Source organism: Salvia splendens, chromosome 11 (assembly GCF_004379255.2).
Source record: "Salvia splendens isolate huo1 chromosome 11, SspV2, whole genome shotgun sequence".
NCBI classification, from domain to species: Eukaryota; Viridiplantae; Streptophyta; class Magnoliopsida; order Lamiales; family Lamiaceae; genus Salvia; species Salvia splendens.
Window position 1 is genome coordinate 32,017,453 of NC_056042.1, and position 21,952 is coordinate 32,039,404.

At 42.3% G+C, this 21,952-nt stretch overlaps 1 protein-coding gene across 1 annotated transcript; it reads left to right on the forward strand.

Moving 5' to 3' along the window:
- The first annotated feature begins 7,823 nt into the window (after positions 1-7,823).
- Positions 7,824-10,133, forward strand: LOC121754159 (probable indole-3-acetic acid-amido synthetase GH3.1). Its single transcript, XM_042149507.1, has 3 exons — positions 7,824-8,268; positions 8,353-8,454; positions 8,547-10,133. The coding sequence occupies exons 1-3, from the start codon at positions 7,949-7,951 to the stop codon at positions 9,916-9,918; spliced, it is 1,794 nt and encodes a 597-aa protein (XP_042005441.1). The 5' UTR covers positions 7,824-7,948; the 3' UTR covers positions 9,919-10,133.
- The last annotated feature ends 11,819 nt before the right edge of the window (positions 10,134-21,952 follow it).

Below are 21,952 nucleotides of genomic sequence, written 5' to 3' on the forward strand. Positions count from 1 at the left end.
GGACTTCGTCATGGATGACTTGGCTTCTCTTCTGCCGCAAAGAGTCTTTGCTTCTGTTTTACTGGCCGGATTGAAGGATCAATATTTAAACCGATGAGTGATTACCTCGGGGGGCACTCCGGTCATGTCCAACGGAGACCATGCAAAGACATCTTTGTACTCCTTGAGGAGCTGAATGGTCTTTTCCCGGAGTAGAGGCGTTCCTGCGAAGCGACGTTGACCGTTCTGGATGGATCATCTTCGTATAACTGAACGGTCATTGAGTTCGGCTCTGAAGTGACTTCGGTCATCTCGCTTGCCTCCGACTCCGGTTGCTGTGATTGCTATGCTTGATGGTGCCGAACTGATTGTTCGCACTTTTTTAGCGCAATCTGCAGACATTCTTTGCTCTCTTTTGATCACCTCGGATGACCGCTATCCCATTTTTAGTGGGAATCTTGATGGTGAGGTGATAAGTAGAGCAAACGGCCCGAACTGTGTTGAGCCAGTCTCTCCCCAGGATGATGTTGTACGGGGACCGAGCTTTCACCACAAAGAACTCGATCATCGTATTGGAGCTTGTAGGCGCTTTTCCCACCGTGATCGGAAGGCTGATAATACCTTCAGGGCGGGTGTCCTCCTGGGCGAAACTTTTCAGAGGAAGTGGAGCCGGACTGAGCCGAGCTGGATCCACTTCCATTTTATCGAAACATTCTTTAAAAAGAATGCTGACTGACGCTCCTGTATCCACAAATACTCTGTGGATCAGTTTGTTTGCCACTCCGGCTTGAATGACAATAGCGTCTTGGTGAGGAGAGATGGCTGGGACGGGATCGGCATCTGAAAATGTAATCACTTCGTCTTTCTTCAGCCTTTTATGTGTTGGTTCCTCTTGATTGGAACCTCTGCGTTCTGCTTTAGGGACGACTTAGTCTTCCCGGCTGGGAGAGCATCAATAGTCAGGATTACTCCATCGTATTGCGGCTCGTCGTCGTCTTCGGGATCCTCATGCCTTTTCGGATCCTGAGGATTGCAGTTCGCACCTCTCTGCCTTTTGTTCTTTTTCGGCTGCTTGCTTTGGTATTTTTTTAACGTTCCTGTTTTCACAAGAACGTCAATACTGCAGCCAAATCTCGGCACTCCTCGGTATCGTGACCGTGGGTTTGATGGAAGGAGCAATATTGATCCTGAAGTCGCCGTGCGGCTGATTTCGTCATCCGCTTTGGTTTTTTCGAACATATCGGAATGTAGTTCGAAAATTTCCGCTCTTGACTTGTTTAATGGTACGAACTGAGCGGGCGGCTTCTCAGGATGGAGACGTGGTCCCAATCTGCCTTGTACTGGTGCCCTTTGAATTCTTTCAAAAGGAGTTCGGCGAGGAAGCACCTGGTCGCTTTGATCGGGCTTCCTTTTGTCTCCTTGGGATGAGCTGTCTAACGACCGTTTCGACGGTCTGCCTCATCCGCACGAGAAAACTGGTCCGCAATGTCCCACATTTCTTGAGCTGTTTGCGGACCGCACTCCACGAGCTTTTGTAGAGAGCTCCGGGCAGGATTCCATTTTGGAATGCCGAGATGACAAGTAGATCATTGAGATTATCTACTTGTAGGCATTCCTTATGGAATCTCGTCAGGAAATCGCTGATCTTTTCGTCGCGACCTTGACGTATAGAAAGCAGCTGAGCCGAAGTGATTCGGGCTTCCGCTTTCTGAAAGAACCTCCTGTGGAAAGCATCCATGAGATCTCGGTAGGATCTGATGCTGCCTTGAGGAAGGCTGTCGAACCACCTTCTGGCGTTCCCGATGAGCAACTCGGGGAACAGCTTGCACATGTGGACCTCATTGAGACCCTGGTTCGCCATATTATATTGATAGCGTCCCAAGAAGTCATGAGGATCCTCTAGCCCGTCATAAGTCATTGACGGTGTCCGGTAGTTCCGCGGCAAAGGAGTCCGGGTGGTGATGTCGTCCGAGAATGGAGTCTTTAATGCTCCGTACATGGCGAACCCGACATCTCTTCGGTACGGAGGAGATGGAGTTCTCCTGTGGTTCCGGTACCGAGGAGGAACATGTCGGGGTTGAGGATTCTTTCTCCTGGAAGACACGTCACTACTGCGGTAGTGACTTTCATGTCTGGATGAGGAGGGAGAATCCGCCGTTGTCTTCTCCGACTGTTGGCTCTTCTGCAGGAAGGTTAAGAACTCCTCCTGCTTCTCGGCCAAGAACAGCTTGACAGCCTCGTTCAAATCAGGCTGCTGGGAAGACTCGGTGTGTGGACCTTTTGAGCGGCTTGCTCCTTCTCCGTGAGAACTGGAAGTAGATTTTTCACGAGGCTGCTTTCCAGGCCTATGGGCTGCTGGATTAGCTTCCTCATGGTTATCACGGACGGAGGCACGGGTGTTATGTGATCTGGTATGCATTTTTTTTTTTTTTTTTTTTTTGGTAGAAGAGGATCAAAAACTCGCTTTATCACAAATTTGGTTCTTCGTTTCCCACAGACGGCGCAGTGATGAAGCGGCGAATTTTCGATGGTAATTAATGCACGTAAAAATAAATTACGACACAGAGGGTTTACGTGGTTCGATTTACTGAGGTAAATCTACGTCCACGGGGAGAAATGGGGGCAGGTTTGTATTGCTTGATCTGCGAATTACAGCTTACAACACTGGCCTGCTTTATGATATTCTCTCTAGAGAGCTTTTTTAGAGTTTAAAAGAAGAAGCAGAAGACCTTATCTATCTGACCTAGGTTCTATTTATACAGTGAACTAAGATCGTGGCATGCAGCATTTATTAGGTAGTGGATGTCGTGGAGATCGTGGCGACCTTGCATGGGTCCACTATCCTGCATGAGTTAATGACTGCTTGACACCACTAAATAGATCGTCGGTGTAGTGGAGGTGGAAATCTTGTATGAGTCCACTATCTCCTAGTTCGGTCGAATACTGAGACCGAACTGCTGAATTATTGCCGAGCAGCTTTTGCCGATCTGAGAGTAGAGCTTGATGCCGACCTGAGAGCAGAGAGCTTGATGAGTTGGCTTTCACCGAGCTGTAGGCTGGGGCCGAACTCTTTGGTTGTACCGAACTGAACTCTTTAGTCACGCCGGACTGATACTCTTTAGTCATGCCGAACTGATACTCTGTCTTGGGCTTTACTGCTGTTGGGCTTGTTTAGTACGTATTCCATCAAGTAACATGGCAAAAGTGAAAAACCGAGGATCATCACAATATTTACAACAATTACTATAATTCTTTTATGTATATGGCTACACATAGTACAACTAAACTATCATTTACAAATATTTAAAAACTATACAAAAAAAGACAACGTGTATAATTTTTCATATTAATTAGTAGTACATCTAAGTAAACTATGGATGCTACAAATATATTTGAATTGCATAATTTAAATTGCATTTTTAGTTAAAAAAAATGAATTGCATAATAGGAGTACTAATAAACTGATTACTCTTTCCATATGTATAATTAAATTGGTGTGCTTACTAGTGCTATAGTCCCATAGTCCGTATTGTGTTTGAGTAGGCTTCTTCAATTTAACTAGTAGTACTATATTTTTTGTTACTTGTGATACTCGGATATTGATTTGAGGATTTTGTATTGTTTGCTACGTGGGTGTGTGACCTGCTGCGTGCTATAAGGGAGGAAATTACAAATAAACTCCTATACTATAGATAGAAGGAAATTACAACTGATGTCTCTCGAACTCGGCACCTCATGCAATAATGTCTAAGCTCCTTGTCGCTAGGACAAAGGCTCCGGACGAAACAAATATGGAGTCTACCTACCTTTTTATTGTAAAAGTGAATCGGAATTTCTAATTGTTTATATTTCAATTGTTTTTTATTTAAAGAAAATTCTACTTTACGTACAAGAAGTTGGTGAGCAAGAATTCAAAGTAGTTAAAAAACGATCCAAAAATCTAATGAAACCCAAAATCTAAATAGAATTCAATCTAATTACAGTGAATAAAATTGTAGGCAAACAAACAAGAAAACACGCATTAATTTTAGTAGTACTATTTAGATTATTACTACCATTTTTTAGACTCTGGTTGCCATCTTCTTGCTTGAGCATTTTTCACTCATAAAAAAAATCATTGCCATCGTGTATAATTTCCTGCAAATTCAAAGCAAAATCGATCGATCTTGTCAGATCTTCCTACCTAGATGTTACTTCATTTGATATCTGATCATATCTCTTACACCATCTACGATTTATATACAAGTTAATTAAAGATAAACTAAAGACAAAAAGGCTGTAATTGAGAATCCCAATTTCAATTCCAAATGCATTTTGACCAATAGCTTGGCTCTTTTGCAACTTAAATTATCTGTCCAAATTTAACAATCATGTGCATTTAAAGCACAGCCCGCAATCAAAGGTATATTTCTTGGCCAAAACAAAGATTATGGTTGTAGTTTTATTATGTGATTAGTCGGTTGCATTATTAGGGCGGTTATTAATTAATCGCCTACATAATTGCAGTTACTAATTTTTTTTAAAAGCCTTGTCTGAGTTAGTTTTAGACTACTAGTTGTACAGTTGACATCACTCTTTTAATAATCACTCACCCTCCTAATTTATTTAGCATTTTATTGATGCTAATGGTGGTGTGATTACTCATGTTTCCTCTGCAATTAAGGATTAATCAAATCTAAATCAACCTTCTAATTAGCCGGCACTTTACGTCAATTATTTAAAGTACGGCAAGTATTACGTACAAAAAACATTGACTCATTATTTAATTTTTCTCCACAAATTACGATTCTTAGAGAGAAAATTCTTTAGGTATACTATTATAAACGTTAACTTAGATTTAATACATATTTAAAACACTAAACTGGTTTAATTTTAGTACTCCACATAATAGTATATGAGTATCTAATAAATTTAGAGTGAGTTAGGAAACAATTATTGGGTGGAGATCATGTGAGAGAAATAAGATAAACAATATATATTTCGTCAACACACAAATGATATCCATCGATATTAATTTAGATTACTTTGTATAGACAAATCAAGATGAAATGCGTATCTAAATAATCGAATACTACAATCTCGAAGAGTGTACTAGCTGTTATATCCGAAAATTAGAAAATAGTAGGAGTATATTTTAAAAGTCCACACATTATATTTCGAGACCCCCAACTTAATATTCACGTGAACAGAAAATTTAAAAATACGTAATATACTTTCACAAATTATAAAAAACAATACTAGAATGTGAAAATTGCATTAAATTGCTATTAGTCTACACACATTAGTTACGACCGAGCCACTTAGGAGGAAAGGGGTCTTAAGCCGCCCCTCCTTAAATAGAAAAAGTTGATTTTTTTTATGTTTTACAACAAAAATCATAAAATTGTCAGTATTTATATGGCAATTTTCAGATATAATTTCTCATCGCCAAATTGAATTATAGGACAATGATAAATGTTGATTTTCATCACCATATTAATTCATCGTTGAACTATCTCAACGTCGATTTTTCAGATGACAACATAAATAGATGGGTTGAGTTGCGGTACTCAAGTACCAGTAGCTAGCAGGGTCGGTTGACTCCACTTGGGTATGTCCTGTCAACGGATTTTGCATTGACGTTGTCGATAATCATGATTAACGACGAATTTTTGGATTTACTGAAAAAAGTATCCGTCGATTAAACTCACTTTTTTGTGTGGTGTGCGTTGGGGCATACGATAAGGAAACAAGAAAAATGATTATAAAAAAGAAAAAAAGGGCGAGTCAGGGCTCATTCCGCCCGCATATGTATGTATATAATTATTGCAGCAACAATCTACTCCTGAGATTTGAGTGAAGTAAATGAAACCTCTACACAAATTCCACGAACTCTGCTAGAAATCACCCTCCACGTGATTCACTTATTTTACTATTCTACAACTTTTTTAAAATTAGTATATTCATTTTCTTTGCATGGATCTGGAATCATAAACTATATGATCACTCAACCTTCATTAAATTTCCACAGCTATACCAAATATATGCATACTCTTTATAATCCTCAACGCCTAGCTAACTACTAGTAGCTCAGTTGAAAATACCTATCTATATATATTTAAACATTTTAAAACGGCTGTCGCATTTTTTGTCTAAATAGCAGCAGTTACCTCTCCTTCCTCTTTAGAGTATCGTAAATGAAATTGTGATTATAAATGTCTATTAATTGCAGAGAGTTTGAAGATTTTGGATTATAAGAATGGTGTTGAATTTGTTTAGTTAGATAGGGCCACCTAATTAATGGAACGCATAACAAGTGATGGCCGCCAGCTTTTATAATCTACATATGCATGAACGTATATTAACCTATATTTATATATTTTATTTTTTCCATTATAAAGTTAGAGAAACCACATGAATTTATTTAATACTATACTAGTAATTTTTTTAGGCGAAAAGGCCTGTCTTATCAACTATTAACTAATAGTGTTACATCAATTCGGTGCATGGCATTATAACATCATTAACAATCCAACCGTTTGAAATCAAAACTAACTAATATTACCATGTAGATTTGATTAAACGGCGTGACTCTAACTAATTAGCTAGCACTACACATTACATAGAGAGGGAGAGAGAGAGAGAGAGAACTATAAACATGATGAACATGAATTTGCCTCATAGATATTTCTGACCTCTACCTATATAAATAGGTAGATACATATCCCCACATTGCCATTTTAGGTTGAGCATGGGTCTATTGTATCACATACAATTAGCTACACCAACAGTTAATATAACCAAATTAATAAAACATACTAACAACATACTCATTATTAATTTGTCATCTCAGACACATCCCCACTATACTCGTAGCAAAAAATTGGCAAACGACATGGCAGTAGCACAGAAGTTGTTTTGAACATAACTTCAAAGAACAAAAACACTTTATCCAAAATCAATAATTAAAAAAACATCTGACTACAATAATACAGGTAAACAAAGCATAAAAAGACCACACATCCCCGCTCATTTATTTTACAAAGAAATGCCATTAACCAAAAGCAATTGGGTAGTAGCAGCAACCGTGAAACAGTTCAAAATAAAAATATCTGCAAAATAAACAACATAGTCACTCTAAAGAACAAGTTAATGTAATATTCAAGATCACTGTATAAGAAAACATCAAACTAAAACAAGAAAATATAGGTAAATGAATAACACACGTCTTGATGTCATCCGACACCATCCCCACTCATACTCATATACAAATATATAAACCCTAAAATTCTTACTAAATTGCTTCAAGACTAACGAAATTGTGTGTACCTAACTACTTCTTGTCCATGTTATGAAACAAAACAGAGTAGTTAATTAGTTTAATGTTTGGCTAATGTCATGCTTCCCCCCATAATGCAGTAAATAAAGAAATGATCATAGCTTGAAACAACACATTAGTTATTTAATTAAATGAGACATGCAATATGTTGGTGTGGTCTTATATGACGAAGGCTGTCTGTCTGCAGCAGTGGGAGTTGCCGAGGCCGCCGGCAGCCCGTCGCTGTCGCGGACCAACATCTTTACCGGAAAAGGGCCGCTTAGTTGGATCCCTCTGAACGCTGACGTGGCCCCCCGTGGGCCCCACCTTCACCCCATCAATGCAGCCGGGGCTACGTGTCCGGGCCCCACCCTTGTCCCCTTCTCCCGCTGCATTACTGTATTTACCGAACTACCCCTCTCCTCATCTTTTTCTACTTCTCTTCCTCCTTTTACCATACAGCCCTCCCACACGTTTTTTTCTCCGCTGACGTGGCAGGTGACGTGGTTCCTCTGTTCCCCCTATATATATCCCCTCCCTTCCTCCATTCTCTTCACCAGTACCACCATCTTTCCTTGAAAATTAAACTACTCTCTCTAGTTTCCAATAAAATTCTATAATCTCTCTCTCAATCAAATAATCAAATCTCTCTCTCCTCTCTAGAAAACAAAAATGGCGGTTGACTCGATTTTGTCGTCTCCATTGGGCCCTCCGGCATGCGAAAAGGACGCAAAGGCCCTTCAGTTCATCGAGGAGATGACTCGCAACGCCGACTCCGTTCAGGAAAATGTGCTGGCGCAGATCCTTCGCCGGAACGCCGACACCGAGTATCTAAATAGCTTCAATCTCGACGGAGCCACGGATCGTGAATCCTTCAAATCCAAAATCCCCATGGTCACCTACGAAGATCTCCGGCCCTTCATCCAGAGAATCGCCGACGGCGACCGCTCCCCCATTCTCTCTTCTCACCCCGTCTCCGAATTTCTCACTAGGTAAATTCAACATCTATTTCCAATTATTTCAAAATTCGACACCTAATTTAAGGATTAATCGCTAATTAACGTTTATTTGAACAGCTCTGGAACTTCAGCTGGTGAGAGAAAACTGATGCCGACGATCAAAGAGGAATTGGACCGTCGCCAGCTTCTGTACAGCCTTCTCATTCCGGTTATGAACCTGTGAGTTTTCAGCACAATTAATTACTAAAATATATAATTTAATTTCGGTGGGGATGACTGATGATGACAAAATGCATGTATGAATGAAACAGATACGTGAATGGACTGGACAAGGGGAAAGGGCTCTACTTCCTGTTCATCAAGTCGGAGACAAAGACACCGGGTGGGCTCCTGGCCCGACCCGTCCTCACCAGCTACTACAAAAGCGACCACTTCAAGACCCGGCCCCACGACCCGTACAACGTCTACACCAGCCCCAACGAGGCCATCCTCTGCCCTGACTCCTTCCAGAGCATGTACACCCAGATGCTCTGCGGCCTCTACGACCGCCACCAGGTCCTCCGAGTCGGCGCTGTCTTCGCCTCCGGCCTCCTCCGCGCCATCCGCTTCCTCCAGCTCAACTGGCGCCAGCTCGCCGACGACATCCGGACCGGGTCACTAAACCCCAAAGTCACCGACCCGGATATCCTCTCATGCATGACCCGGATCCTCCGACCCGACCCGGAACTCGCCGATTTCATAGTTTCGGAGTGCTCCAAGGAGAAATGGGAGAGAATCATCACCAGAATCTGGCCCAACACAAAATATCTCGAAGTCATCGTCACCGGAGCCATGGCGCAGTACATTCCGACGCTTGATTATTACAGCGGAGGCCTTCCGAAGGCGTGCACGATGTACGCGTCCTCGGAGTGCTACTTCGGCCTCAATCTCAACCCGATGTCTAAGCCTTCCGAGGTTTCTTATACCATCATGCCAAACATGGCCTACTTCGAGTTCCTGCCACACGAGGCGGCGCCAGCGGCGGGGGCGCAGCCCCCGCAGCTGGTTGATCTTGCTGACGTGGAGGTGGGGAAGGAGTACGAGCTTGTGATAACGACGTACGCGGGGCTGTACCGCTACCACGTGGGCGATATCCTCCGCGTGACGGGGTTCCACAACGCGGCGCCGCAGTTTCAGTTCGTGAGGCGGAAGAACGTGCTGCTGAGCATAGACTCGGACAAGACGGACGAGGCGGAGCTGCAGGCTGCGGTGGAGAGCGCGTCTCGTCTCTTGAAAGGGTACGACACGAGCGTGGTGGAGTACACGAGCTACGCGGACACGGCGACGATCCCGGGGCACTACGTGGTGTACTGGGAGCTCCTGGCGAGGGAGCCCACCGCGGGGCCCACGGGGGAGGTGATGGAGAGGTGCTGCCTGGAGATGGAGGAGTGCCTGAACTCGGTGTACAGGCAGTGCAGGGTGGCGGACGGGTCAATCGGGGCGCTGGAGATCCGGGTGGTGCGGAACGGGACGTTCGAGGAGCTCATGGACTACGCCATCTCCCGCGGCGCGTCGATCAACCAGTACAAGGTGCCGAGGTGCGTGAGCTTCACGCCCATCACGGAGCTGCTCGACTCGCGGGTGGTGTCCACGCACTTCAGCCCTTCCTTGCCACACTGGGCCCCAGACCGCCGTCGCTGCTAGGGGAATATCGTTAAGTCAATGCCGGAATGCATCAGAGATTTTTTTTTTTGGTAATTGTGATTAGGTGTGTAAAGTAGGAAAGCGATAGGTGTTGTGTGGTGCAGTTAACCTGTGAAAATGATGGTAGTGTTTTCAGCAGGGTTTGGTTCGATGCACTGAACTTGTTTATGTTTCTTCCGTTCAAGCAATGATGATGAGATGGGATAGTTATGGAATTTTTCCTTTTTCATTTTCTTAATCTGTTTTTTTTTTACAATTCAACAATGATGGATACGGTTTTAACAATCCTATCCTTCCCTTGAAATGGGGATTTTAATTTCGTCACTATTAGGCCATTACGAGAAATCAAATATTCAAATGCCTTCCTATTTCTTATCACAACAACCACTCACAACATGAAGAGACTAATTACATTGGTTGACATATAGATGTACTTATCTTTATCTATCAATAATTAAATTTAAAGCATTGCAAGTAATTATCTATGTATTGTGACTTAATTAGAACATCCAAGATCAGAGACTCAATATTTTACCTTTATACTATTAAGAGCATCTGCAACGGTGGATCTGCAACGGTGGAAGGACGTCGTCCGTCCGTCCGTGTCAGCGGCACGGAGGAGGTTGTCCGCTGCTGCGCTTGCCCGCTGGCACGGCGCTGCTCGATGCATCGAGCACGTCCGTGCCAGCGAGCAAGTGACGTGGAGGCACGCGATTGGACAACGACATAGCCGTTGCCTTTGAATATTTTTATTTTTTTAAAAAAAATCGGTATTTAATTTTAAAAATCGATAAAAAATAAAAAAAATATTTTCCAAATCTAAAAAATATGGCCGTTTTTTTTGCCCATTTTTCTAATTTTTTTGATTTTTTTTTATTCCCCCCCCCCAAAATCATCTATAAATACACACATTCATCATCCATTTATCAAACACATTGTGCTACAAGAACACCTAATCAAACACATGTGGGCGAAATTCGGCAACGAGTAGTGGTTTTTTTAATTTTAGTATTTTAATTATGTAATTTTTAATTTTTAGGATTTTAATAATTATGTCGTTTTTATTTTATTTGTCATTTGTAATATTATTTAGGTTTTTTAATGAATTTTAATATTATGAAAATGTTTTTGTTTAATTGAATTTTAAATTGAATTGTGCTCGTCCTTGCGGAAGAGCATTGCTGTGGGTGTTGTGCTTTTGCCAGAGAGCAGACAGAAAAAGTGGGGCCGGGCCCACAACCGTGCTCGCTGGCAAGAGCACGGTTGTGGGTGCTCTAACGAGCCTCCTAAGAGCATCTTCAAGGGGAGAATGTATATAGAAAAGATATATTATGTATTTACCTTCTTAAAAAGTAAAATGTATCATTTTAAAAAGTAACACATTCCAAAGGAAAAAAAGTACTATATAGAAAGGTAAATTATTTTTAAAAAATAAAATAATAATACAAAATGCATTAAAAAATATAAAGTGTAATACCTTCTCAAATATCTTTTCACTTGGAGAGGGTTTTTCATGAAAAGAAGGGTATTAAATCAATACAACAATTAACAGTGTAAAACAACAGCTAATCTTAAAATTATAAAAAAAAAAAAAATTGTGTAGCTCTTGAACCTTAGCCATAGCTTGAGCCTTCGTCTATCTTCGACAATGGCGGTAAGCCCTCTAATTCAACTGTATGTGGGGCGGCTCGGCTTATTTACAAGCAATTCTCTTGCTCTTAACTAATTTCAAGATTAATGTGAGTAATCCTTTTATTATAATAAAACAACCTTTTATCATAAAATGCTTTTTGTCCTTCTCTTCTTCCTTTTCCAAGGTACGATTCAACTCGATGGTTATATATTAGTACTCCATGCATTATGGACTTTTTATTTGTTATCGTGAATTGAAATAAAAAAATATTTTAGATATTTTTAGCAAATGTATTGCTTTTATTCAACATTTGACCCATATATTTTGTAGTATTTCCAACAGCCATCACATTATGATTTAATTATATAAATATGTTGTTAGTTATAATTTATTCTTTTTTTTTATTTGCAGCAACGGCTCTGTACACATTTTAAGGTTGAAATGAATTAAAGAAATTTCACGTGGGTCGAGATTTAAATATATAGACTTTGTGCATGCCATGCATTCAACATAGCATGTGAAGTTTTTCATTTACTTGCATTTTCTATTTCAATTCATTAAGCCATGAATTCTTCAACAGCTAGAACATAATACCCAAATTTAGCCTTCTAGCTAGGTTATATCTTAGGATTATTTTAATTTCCAATATTTTAGTAATGTGAGTAGTGCACACTAGTATAAGAACTAGCTAGTGCACCCAACATGGGGTGTTGATTGATATTAATATTAATAAAAAAATCGACTTGTTATATTAATAATTGAGTACTAGTCCAAAATTTCCTAGACATAAATTGATTTGAGGGCACCTACTCTACTCTATATTTTAGACTCTCACATCTACCTTTATAATTTTCTTTAATTCTAGACTTGACTTGATGTTGTCATAATTAGATAGTAACCACTATAATATGTCTCCTTAATAACTTTAATTTATCACACGTTGAGCTCTATAGAATCGGCCACGTATGTACATTTAAGGGCATCAGCAGTGGGCGCCTTAAGGCGCGCCACGTCATCAGTTTTATCCTCCTACCTCCCCACCTGTAGTGGGGCGCCCTATGGCGCTCCACATCATCATTTTTTTAATATTTATAAAATCCATACGAATTTTAAAAAACTAATAAATTAAAATAAGAATTTCAAAAATTTTATTTCATTTAATAAAAATTAATATATTACAATGCGAATTAAAAAAATGCAAACTCAGCTACGGCGGTTACGAGCCCACACTTCTTCAATCATGTCGCTCATGAGCTGCGCATGATCCTGTTGGTTGCGCATTGAGGTATGTCTAGATAGAACCTCATTGAAGTCTAACGGTAACCCTCTATCGGGTGTCTCGGTCGACGTGCCAGACGAGCTAGATGCACGGTCATCTTCATTCCAATCGGTGATGCTTCCGCCTTCATTCTCGACTATCATGTTGTGCATGATTATGCACGCATATATGACATCGGCGATGACTTCCTTGTACCAGGAACGAGCCGGCCCTTTCACAATTGCCCACCGTGATTGGAGCACACCAAATGCCCGCTCGACATCCTTCCGCGCCGACTCCTGCTTTTACGCAAATAAAACCCTCTTCTCACCAATTGGGCAGCTGATCGTCTTTAGGAAAACTGGCCACCGTGGGTAGATGCCATCGGCCAAGTAGTACCCCATATGGTATTGACGTCTGTTGGCAGTGAACTCGATGGCCGGGCCGTTGCCGTTACATTGCTCGGTGAAGAGGGTGGACGAGTTGAGGACGTTAATGTCGTTGTTCGACCCGGCTACGCCGAAGTAAGCATGCCAGATCCAGAGTCGATGGTCAGCGACGGCTTCGAGGATCATCGTCCGGTGGCTGCCCTTGTATCCACTTGTGAATTGGCCTCTCCACGCCGTCGGACAATTCTTCCACTGCCAGTGCATACAGTCGATGCTCCCCGAGCATCCCAGGAAACCCGTGCGCCGTCTCGTGCATCTGCATCAGACCCTGGCAATCAGTGGCAGTCGGCTTGCGCAAATATGTGTCGACATAAGCCTCTACTATCCTCCTGACAAAAGCGCTTCAGACACTCGCGGCCTGTAGAATCCCCGCAGTGGAGGTACTCGTCAAAAAGGTCCGCCGTGGTGCCGTATGCCAACTGACGAATAGCAGTCGTGCACTTTTGCAATGGTGTAAGGCCGGGTTTGCCGATGTCGTCCTCCCGAAACGTGAAGTATTCATCACGTGAAGACAATGTCCGAACAATGCTGAGAAAAAGGTACCGCGACATTCTAAACTGGCGGAGGAAAACAGTCGAGCCCCATCGTGGTTGATCGGCAAAATAGTCTTCAACCAAACGTCTGTGAGCTTCCGGGTGGTCGCGTCGGACATACGTCCTATGTCGAATAGGCCTATGGACTTGCTCAGCCGCCGCTGCCGCCGCCTCCTCTTTGCGCTGCATTGCCGCATAGCATGCCGCCATGGCCTCTTCAACGGCTGCATCTAATGCTTCTGACGTCGAACTACCAGACTCAGACGAACTAGAACGATTGGTGTCGTCGCCGAGATTCATTTTGGTTGGATGTTGAGAGAGAATATGTAAAGAGTTAGTCGATATGTTCGTATGTACAAATGAATGAGAAACGAGATTTAATCAAAAACGCGTGCCATCGTCCGCGACCATCGTCCGCGTAGCCCACAGTGGGGCGGACGATGGCGCGGCCGATGGCCTATCGTCCGCGGCCATCGTCCGCGTAGGCCGCAATGGGGCGGACGATGGCGCGGACGATGGACATCGTCCGCGCTATACTCCGCGCCCTTAGTATAGGGCGCGACGATCGTACGCGACCTATGTCACGCACCCGCAATGGGGCGGATGATGGCGGGCGCGGACGATGCGCACCATCGGGCGTGCCATCGTCCGCCCCATTGCGCATGGCCTGAAATCATATTGCAAAATTTGGGGTGAATTATACATATTTTATGAGTATTAGTAATTTTAATTTAAATAGTAGTAGTATGTATGAAAAAATTTATCATAATTAAGCACATAAAAAGACTACAAAGTTGAGGAGACAATACACAACCTTTACCAGACAAACAAACTCAATTAAAAGTACAAGTAAATGACTGCTGGGTAAAACCGTAAAAGTTGAAACTAATGATTGTTAATTTGGCTGATTCGATAAAAAAAGACATGTTTAATTTTGGATTCCACTTTCATCTCATTCACCAATTTCCCCATGAAATATGAGCAGTATTTTATGTTACTATAAATAGAAAAATAAACATAATGAAGCCTTTATATTAACATTATAACATATCCAGAATCTTGTATTTTAGTTCATGTCACAAGTATATATTGTATACCACGCTTGCAATTCGATATCTTTATAGGAGTATATAGTACTATATGTGTAAATGCATTCTCTCCTCGTTAATTACCGTTACTTTTGGCCAAATGATTCAAAAAAGAAAACTACGAATTATGAAATTGTATATATATTTCTAATGCCATTGCTTACTCATTAAATTACTGTAAGGTTTCATATGCATTAGATCTTGCCAGACGGAGAGTCTTAGAGCATCTTTAACCCCGTCCCCAATTCAGGCCTCAAGTCTCCTCCATGTCATCATTCCCCTAAATTTAAGTCTCAGGCCACAACTGCTCTAATCATGCAGGCCTCATCCCGGGCCACAACTATTAAATTGCACTATTCACAATTTACCATCTATTTTACGCGTAAAATAAAAAACGTTGAACAATTATAACATGAGAAATTCATTTTAATTCAAAAATAATAAATTATAAACTAAAATATTAAATTAGAACATAAAAAAAATGCAAAAAAATTACTCTTTTCCCCTTCCTCTCGCCCCTCTTCATTCTTCTTCAAAATGAAAAAAAAACGAGAAAATTGGGGGTGCAAATGCAAAAAACAAAAATCGTCGCCCTCTTCTTCCTCTTCCTCTTCTTCCTCTTCCTCTTCTTCCTCTCCCCCTCCCCCTCCTTCCTCTTCCAAATGCAAAAGAAACCTGAAATTGGGGCCCGGGACCGGAAAAAGAGCACCTCCAACGCCGGCCAGGCCGTACCCCGGGCGCGTCCTCAGGCCGCAACTGCGGCCCCAGGACCGGCTTGGGCCGGAACTTCCTCTCCTCCATCGTTGGTGACGCGGGCCGGGACTCAGGTGCGGCCCGACCCCTTAGCGTTAAGGATGCTCTTAGAGTTAGCACGTGGCTGCAATCAATACACAATTTCTGAAAAAACATGCTTCGTGATTAGAAAAAATAAAAATAAAAAAATTTAATTTTGTTGACAATTTTTTGAGGGAGTTGATTATATAATATATTGGCATCACAAAGTTTCAGCTAGAAAAATTAGTTTTCTTTTACGTGATTAACTTGCATTTTATGTGACGAAAATCATCGTATTGATAGTCTGGACACTGGATGATTGATATATGACCGTCAAAGCTGCCCATTGGAACAACCAAACCCATAGCCCGATATATTATACTCCCTCTATTCTATTGTATTAGAGTCATTTACCATTTTAGTACGTTCCATCCATAGTAGTGAAGTCATTTCTCTTTTTGGTAAAAATCAACATTTTCTTTTCTCTACTTTTTCCTCTTTCATATTTTATTATCTTTTTATTTAATACTTATACACCTTTTTCTTAATCTTCGTGTCGGAAATAAATGCATCCATTACTATGAAACGGAGGGAGTACTCCATATATGTTCTATCTCTCATCTATATTTCATTCTAAAACTTGATTCAATTAATTATTAATTATAAATATATTTCTATTATGATTTGCATTTTAATAGTACTGTAGAAATCATGGTATTAAATATGTCCGGTCAATGGATTTTGACTAAATAATAAATGTGACGAGACATTTAATTTTGTGAAATTAAATGACATAGCGTCGATCTACATTTTACGTAGATAAATGTAGTATATTCACTTTCTCAAATCCGATTTCCGGTGAGTGAGAAATAGTGGATTAAAGTTGGGCATAATTAGCTTTTAATTAAAGCTTGGAGTTGGAGCTTAGGGAATAATTAACTAGTGTTAATTATCCCACATTGGAGGATTAACACATCTTTTAATGTGTATAAATTAAGTGACTTTATGTTACTTAATAATTATAGTGGACCAAGATGGGTGAAAGAGCCCACACGCGCGCACACGCGCGCGCCGCCGCCGCCGCCGCCGCCCGCCCGCCCGAGCCCGTGCTCGTGCTCGCGGCCGCGGGCCTCGGGCCCGATCCCGATCTCGATCTCGGGCTTGGACTTGGACTTGGACTTGGACTTGGACTTGGACTTGGACTTGGATCTTGGCAATTGGTCTTTGGGCTTGGGGCTTGGGGCTTGGCCCAAACTATTCTTTTTGGACCACCGCCGAGTCAGCAATCCAAGTGGCTTGACACGTCGTCAAGCGAGGCACAGTCACGGCTGCCACGTGAGAAATCCACACGCTCCACATGCGAAAGGCACACGCTCGTAACCGACGTCGGTTACGAATCTGCCATGATGAGCCTTCATGGCTCGGTTGACCCTGCATGGTGGCTTGGCCTATAAATAGGCTAGCCATACCACTGCATTAGGACACACAATTCCAAGCATTCTCTGCATCATAAGCTCTCTCCCTCTCTGCATTGTCTTTCTGTCGAAGCTCTGCCCTCTCCTCCATCCAGTTCGTCGGAGCTCTACTGATTGCGGTGCTGCATCAAAAGAGGCGTAGTCGTTTTACCTTTGGGGACGAAACGCCAAACCGAAGAGCACTACCGGGGCGTATCTCGTCTTGCGGGAAGAGGCCTCCTCGACTTGGCTAAACATTCACGGTTTATTTGTTTCATTGTAATTCAGTTCAGTTTCGTTTCTTGTATTCCTTCTTTTGGGTTGTATTACGCCCGGCTTTTATCTCTTGTAATCATTAGAACCAACAATCGCTAGACGAGATAACTTGCTTTTGAAGGGTTTTTGACCTCTAAACTGAACTTAAAATTTCGAAACTTAATACACCTTTGCTGGAGATGTCGACGGAATCCAACACCACCGCTGCCGCCACCACCGCTGCCGCCACCACCGCCGCCATTCCTTCAACCATGGCGACCACTGGACCTGTCAATACGTCGTCAATTCCGACGATGATGCCCACTCCCGGGCGCTATCCCTCTTCATCAACAACCCCTTGGGAGTTCGTTAACCCCCTTGGGCTCACTGGTGGATCCACCTCGAGTGGATCGGTTGGTTCCACTTTTAGTGGTTCCTTCGGATCCTTTAATGGATCGAGTGTTGGGGCTTTCGGGCCTCACACGAATGCTGGGGCCTTCGGGTCTCATGCGAGTGCTAGTCCCTTCGGGGATAGTACGTTCATGGCGGGCTCTATGCCTAACGTGAATGGTGGGGGCTCTATGCCCAACCACGTTGTTGGCTCCTTCGGGGGCAACGGAATTGGTTCCTTCCAAGGACCAACTGCGGCACCTTTGGCACCAAGAATGATGCCACCGGCCGAGAAACCACCCAAGTTTGGAGGATCAGACTTCAAGAGGTGGTACCAAAAGATGTTGTTCTACTTGACAACATTGGGCGTCGCCAACTTCCTCACGGAGAACGAGCCGTCCGCGCCAAGCGACCAAGAGACTAGGCTCGAAGTCATGGCGGACTATGAGGCTTGGAGAAAAGGGGATTATCTATGTAAAAACTTTATTTTAAGTGCATTAGATGATAGCCTCTATAATGTATACTCCAATGTAACCACATCTAAACAAATGTGGGAAAGCCTAGAGAAGAAATATAGCATAGACAATGCTGCAGGGACTGAACAGGTTGTAGCATCCAAGTTTATGGACTACAAGATGGTCGACTCTCGACCCATCATGGAGCAAGTCCAAGAGCTCCAAATGATCATCCACTCCTTAGTGGCTGAAGGGATGACCTTGCCCGATAAGTTCCTAAGGTGCACGATCATTGACAAGCTCCCTCCAAGTTGGAAGGACTTCAAGAGTTATCTCAAGCACAAGCGAAAGCAGATGACCCTTGAAGACTTGATCGTGAAGTTGCGCATTGAGGCCGACGTACGCAAAAGTGATCAAAAGGCTAAGGGCTTCACCCCAAATGAAGCCAAAGCCAACCTGTTGGAGCGGGGCGGTCCCTCCAACAAACGCCCTCGCCCAAACCGTCCAAACGACAAAGGGAAGGGAAAGCAGCCTTCAAAGAAGTTTGAAGGCGACTGCTACAAGTGTGGCAAACCAGGCCACTTTGCCAAAGACTGCCGCAGCAAGAAGAAGAAGCCGGCAGCCCACGTCGTTGAGAAGGAGTTCAAGGACTGGGATGAGAACGACCTCATTGCAGTGGTCACTGAAGAGGTTAACCTTGTTGATAACAAGGGAGGCTGGTACATCGACACCGGCGCTACTGCTCATGTTTGCTCCGACAGGAGCAAGTTTGCCTCCTACACGGCTGTTGAAGGAAGGAAAATTAACATGGGGGATCAAGCATCGTCCGAAATCCTCGGCGTTGGCAACGTGATTCTCATGATGACGTCTGGCGTCACAATCACTTTGAAGGATGTGCTGCATGTCCCGGACATCCGCAAGAACCTAGTGTCAAGATCAATACTAGTTAATAAGGGGTTTAAACTTGTATTTGAGTCTGATAGGTTTGTCTTGTATAAGTTTGGAAAATCCCTCGGAAAAGGTTATGTAACCGATGGGCTTTTCAAGCTTAGTGTAGCAACTCGCAGTGTTGCAAAGCCATTGGCTAATAATAATAAAGCATCTACTTCCTCTTATTTGACCGAGTCTTCAAATTTGTGGCATTGTAGATTGGGACATGTAAATTCAAAAGCCATTAAAAGATTAGTAAATTTATATTTACTAAAGGCTAATGAAGTGGATAATCAAGATAAATGTGAAATTTGTCTTGAAGCAAAAATGACTAAGTTGTCGTTTCATTCGGTTGAACGAAGCACAAAACCCCTTGAATTAATTCACACGGATGTATGTGATTTAAAGATGGTGCAAACAAGAGGTGGTAAAAAGTACTTTATCACTTTCATAGATGATTGCACAAGGTATTGCTACATTTATCTTTTAAGAAGTAAAGATGAAGCAATAGAAGCGTTCAAAAATTATAAGAACGAAGTTGAGAATCAACTTGGTTGTAAAATCAAATCGATTCGAAGTGATAGAGGAGGCGAATATGTAGCCCCGTTTGAGGAATTATGCAACGAAAGTGGTATAATCCATCAAACGACTGCACCATATTCACCACAATCTAATGGTGTTGCAGAACGCAAAAATCGAACTCTAAAAGAGATGATGAATGCACTACTACTAACTTCAGGATTACCACATAACATGTGGGGGGAAGCTGTTTTGACAGCCAACTATATCTTGAATAAGATCCCTCTCAAAGGAAAAGATGTCACTCCTTATGAGTTGTGGAAGGGAAGGAAGCCATCCTACAAATACCTCAAAGTGTGGGGGTGTTTGGCAAAGGTGATGGTTCCTCCGCCCAAAGAAGTTACAATCGGACCTAAGACGGTTGATTGCATCTTCATTGGATATGCACTTAACAGTAGTGCATATCGATTTGTTGTTCACAAGTCTGAAATATCGACTATCACAGTAGGAACAACAATTGAGTCGAGGAATGCTGTATTTCTCGAAAATACATTTCCTTGCAAAGACAAGGAAAAAGTCTCAACCAATTCTGAGACAAGAATTGAAGAAGCCACTAGTTCTAAACAAGTGGAAGAAGAAGCCACTAGTTCTAAATCAGCAGATGCGGAACCTGTATCGCGCAAGCGTGCAAGGCCCGATCCAAAAGATACAGTACTAAGACGTGGTAATAGAGTCAGAACACCAACATCGATAAAAGTAGCCTTTGCTGGCCCAGACGGGCTGCATTGGAGAGAAGCTGTTCAAAGCGAAATTGATTCAATTTTGCTAAACCACACATGGGTGTTGGTTGATTTGCCCGAAGGTGCTAAACCTTTAGGATGCAAATGGGTTCTTAAAAGAAAGTTTAAGGCCGATGGAACAGTTGATAAGTATAAAGCCCGATTAGTAGTAAAGGGTTTTAAACCAAAGGAAGGACATGACTTCTTCGATACCTATTCACCTGTAACAAGGATTACATCTATACGAGTGCTTCTCGCTATTGCTGCATTGCACAATCTTGAGATTCATCAAATGGATGTAAAGACCGCGTTTCTAAATGGTGAACTAGAAGATGAAATCTATATGGAACAACCCGAAGGGTTTGTAGTACCTGGACAAGAGAAAAAGGTATGCAAGCTCGTAAAGTCCCTATATGGATTGAAACAAGCGCCATTGCAATGGCACTTGAAGTTTGATAATGTGATGTTATCAAATGGGTTTAAAATCAACGAGTGCGACAAATGTGTCTACATCAAGAGCACTAATAACGGTCATGTTATAGTGTGTCTCTACGTTGATGATATGTTAATCTTGGGTAGCAACACTCAAGTAATTAACGATACAAAGGCCATGTTAAAGAGAAACTTTGACATGAAAGACATGGGTCTAGCCGATGTAATTCTTGGAATGAAGATTCTAAGAACGAATGATGGAATCATCTTAACACAATCACATTATGTTGAGAAGATATTGAATAAATTCAAAGCCTATGATGGCGCGCCGGTTAAGACTCCAATTGAACTCGACGTTCACTTGAGCAAAAACAAAGGCCAGCCAGTTGCACAAGAAGAGTATGCACGGGTCATCGGGTGCATTATGTACTTGACTAATTGCACTCGACGTGACATTGCTTGTGTCGTGAACAAGTTGAGTCGTTACACGAGCAATCCAAGCAAAGAGCATTGGAGAGCTCTTGTGAGGGTTTTGAGATATTTAAAACACACTCAAAATCTTGGGCTACACTTCTCGAGATACCCCCGGTACTTGAAGGGTACTGTGATGCCAATTGGATATCCGATAATAGAGACTCACTTTCAACAAGTGGATATGTCTTTACTATTGGGGGTGGTGCTGTATCGTGGAAATCCACAAAACAGACCTGTATAGCCCGATCAACAATGGAATCGGAGTTCATTGCCTTGGATAAGGCTGGTGAGGAAGCCGAGTGGCTTAAGAACTTCCTTGAAGACATTCCATGTTGGTCTAAGCCAGTGCCACCAGTGCTGATCCACTGCGATAGCCAAGCAGCTATTGGAAGGGCAAACAATGGCTTCTATAACGGTAAGTCTCGACATATACGTCGACGACATAACACCGTGAGACATTTGATCACAACAGGGGTGATTACAATTGACTATGTGAAGTCAATAGATAATCTAGAAGATCCGCTAACCAAAGGGTTAAACCGTGATCAAATGAATAAGTTGCTAGAGGGAATGGGTTTGAAATCCACAAACTAAAGAACTATCATAGTGGT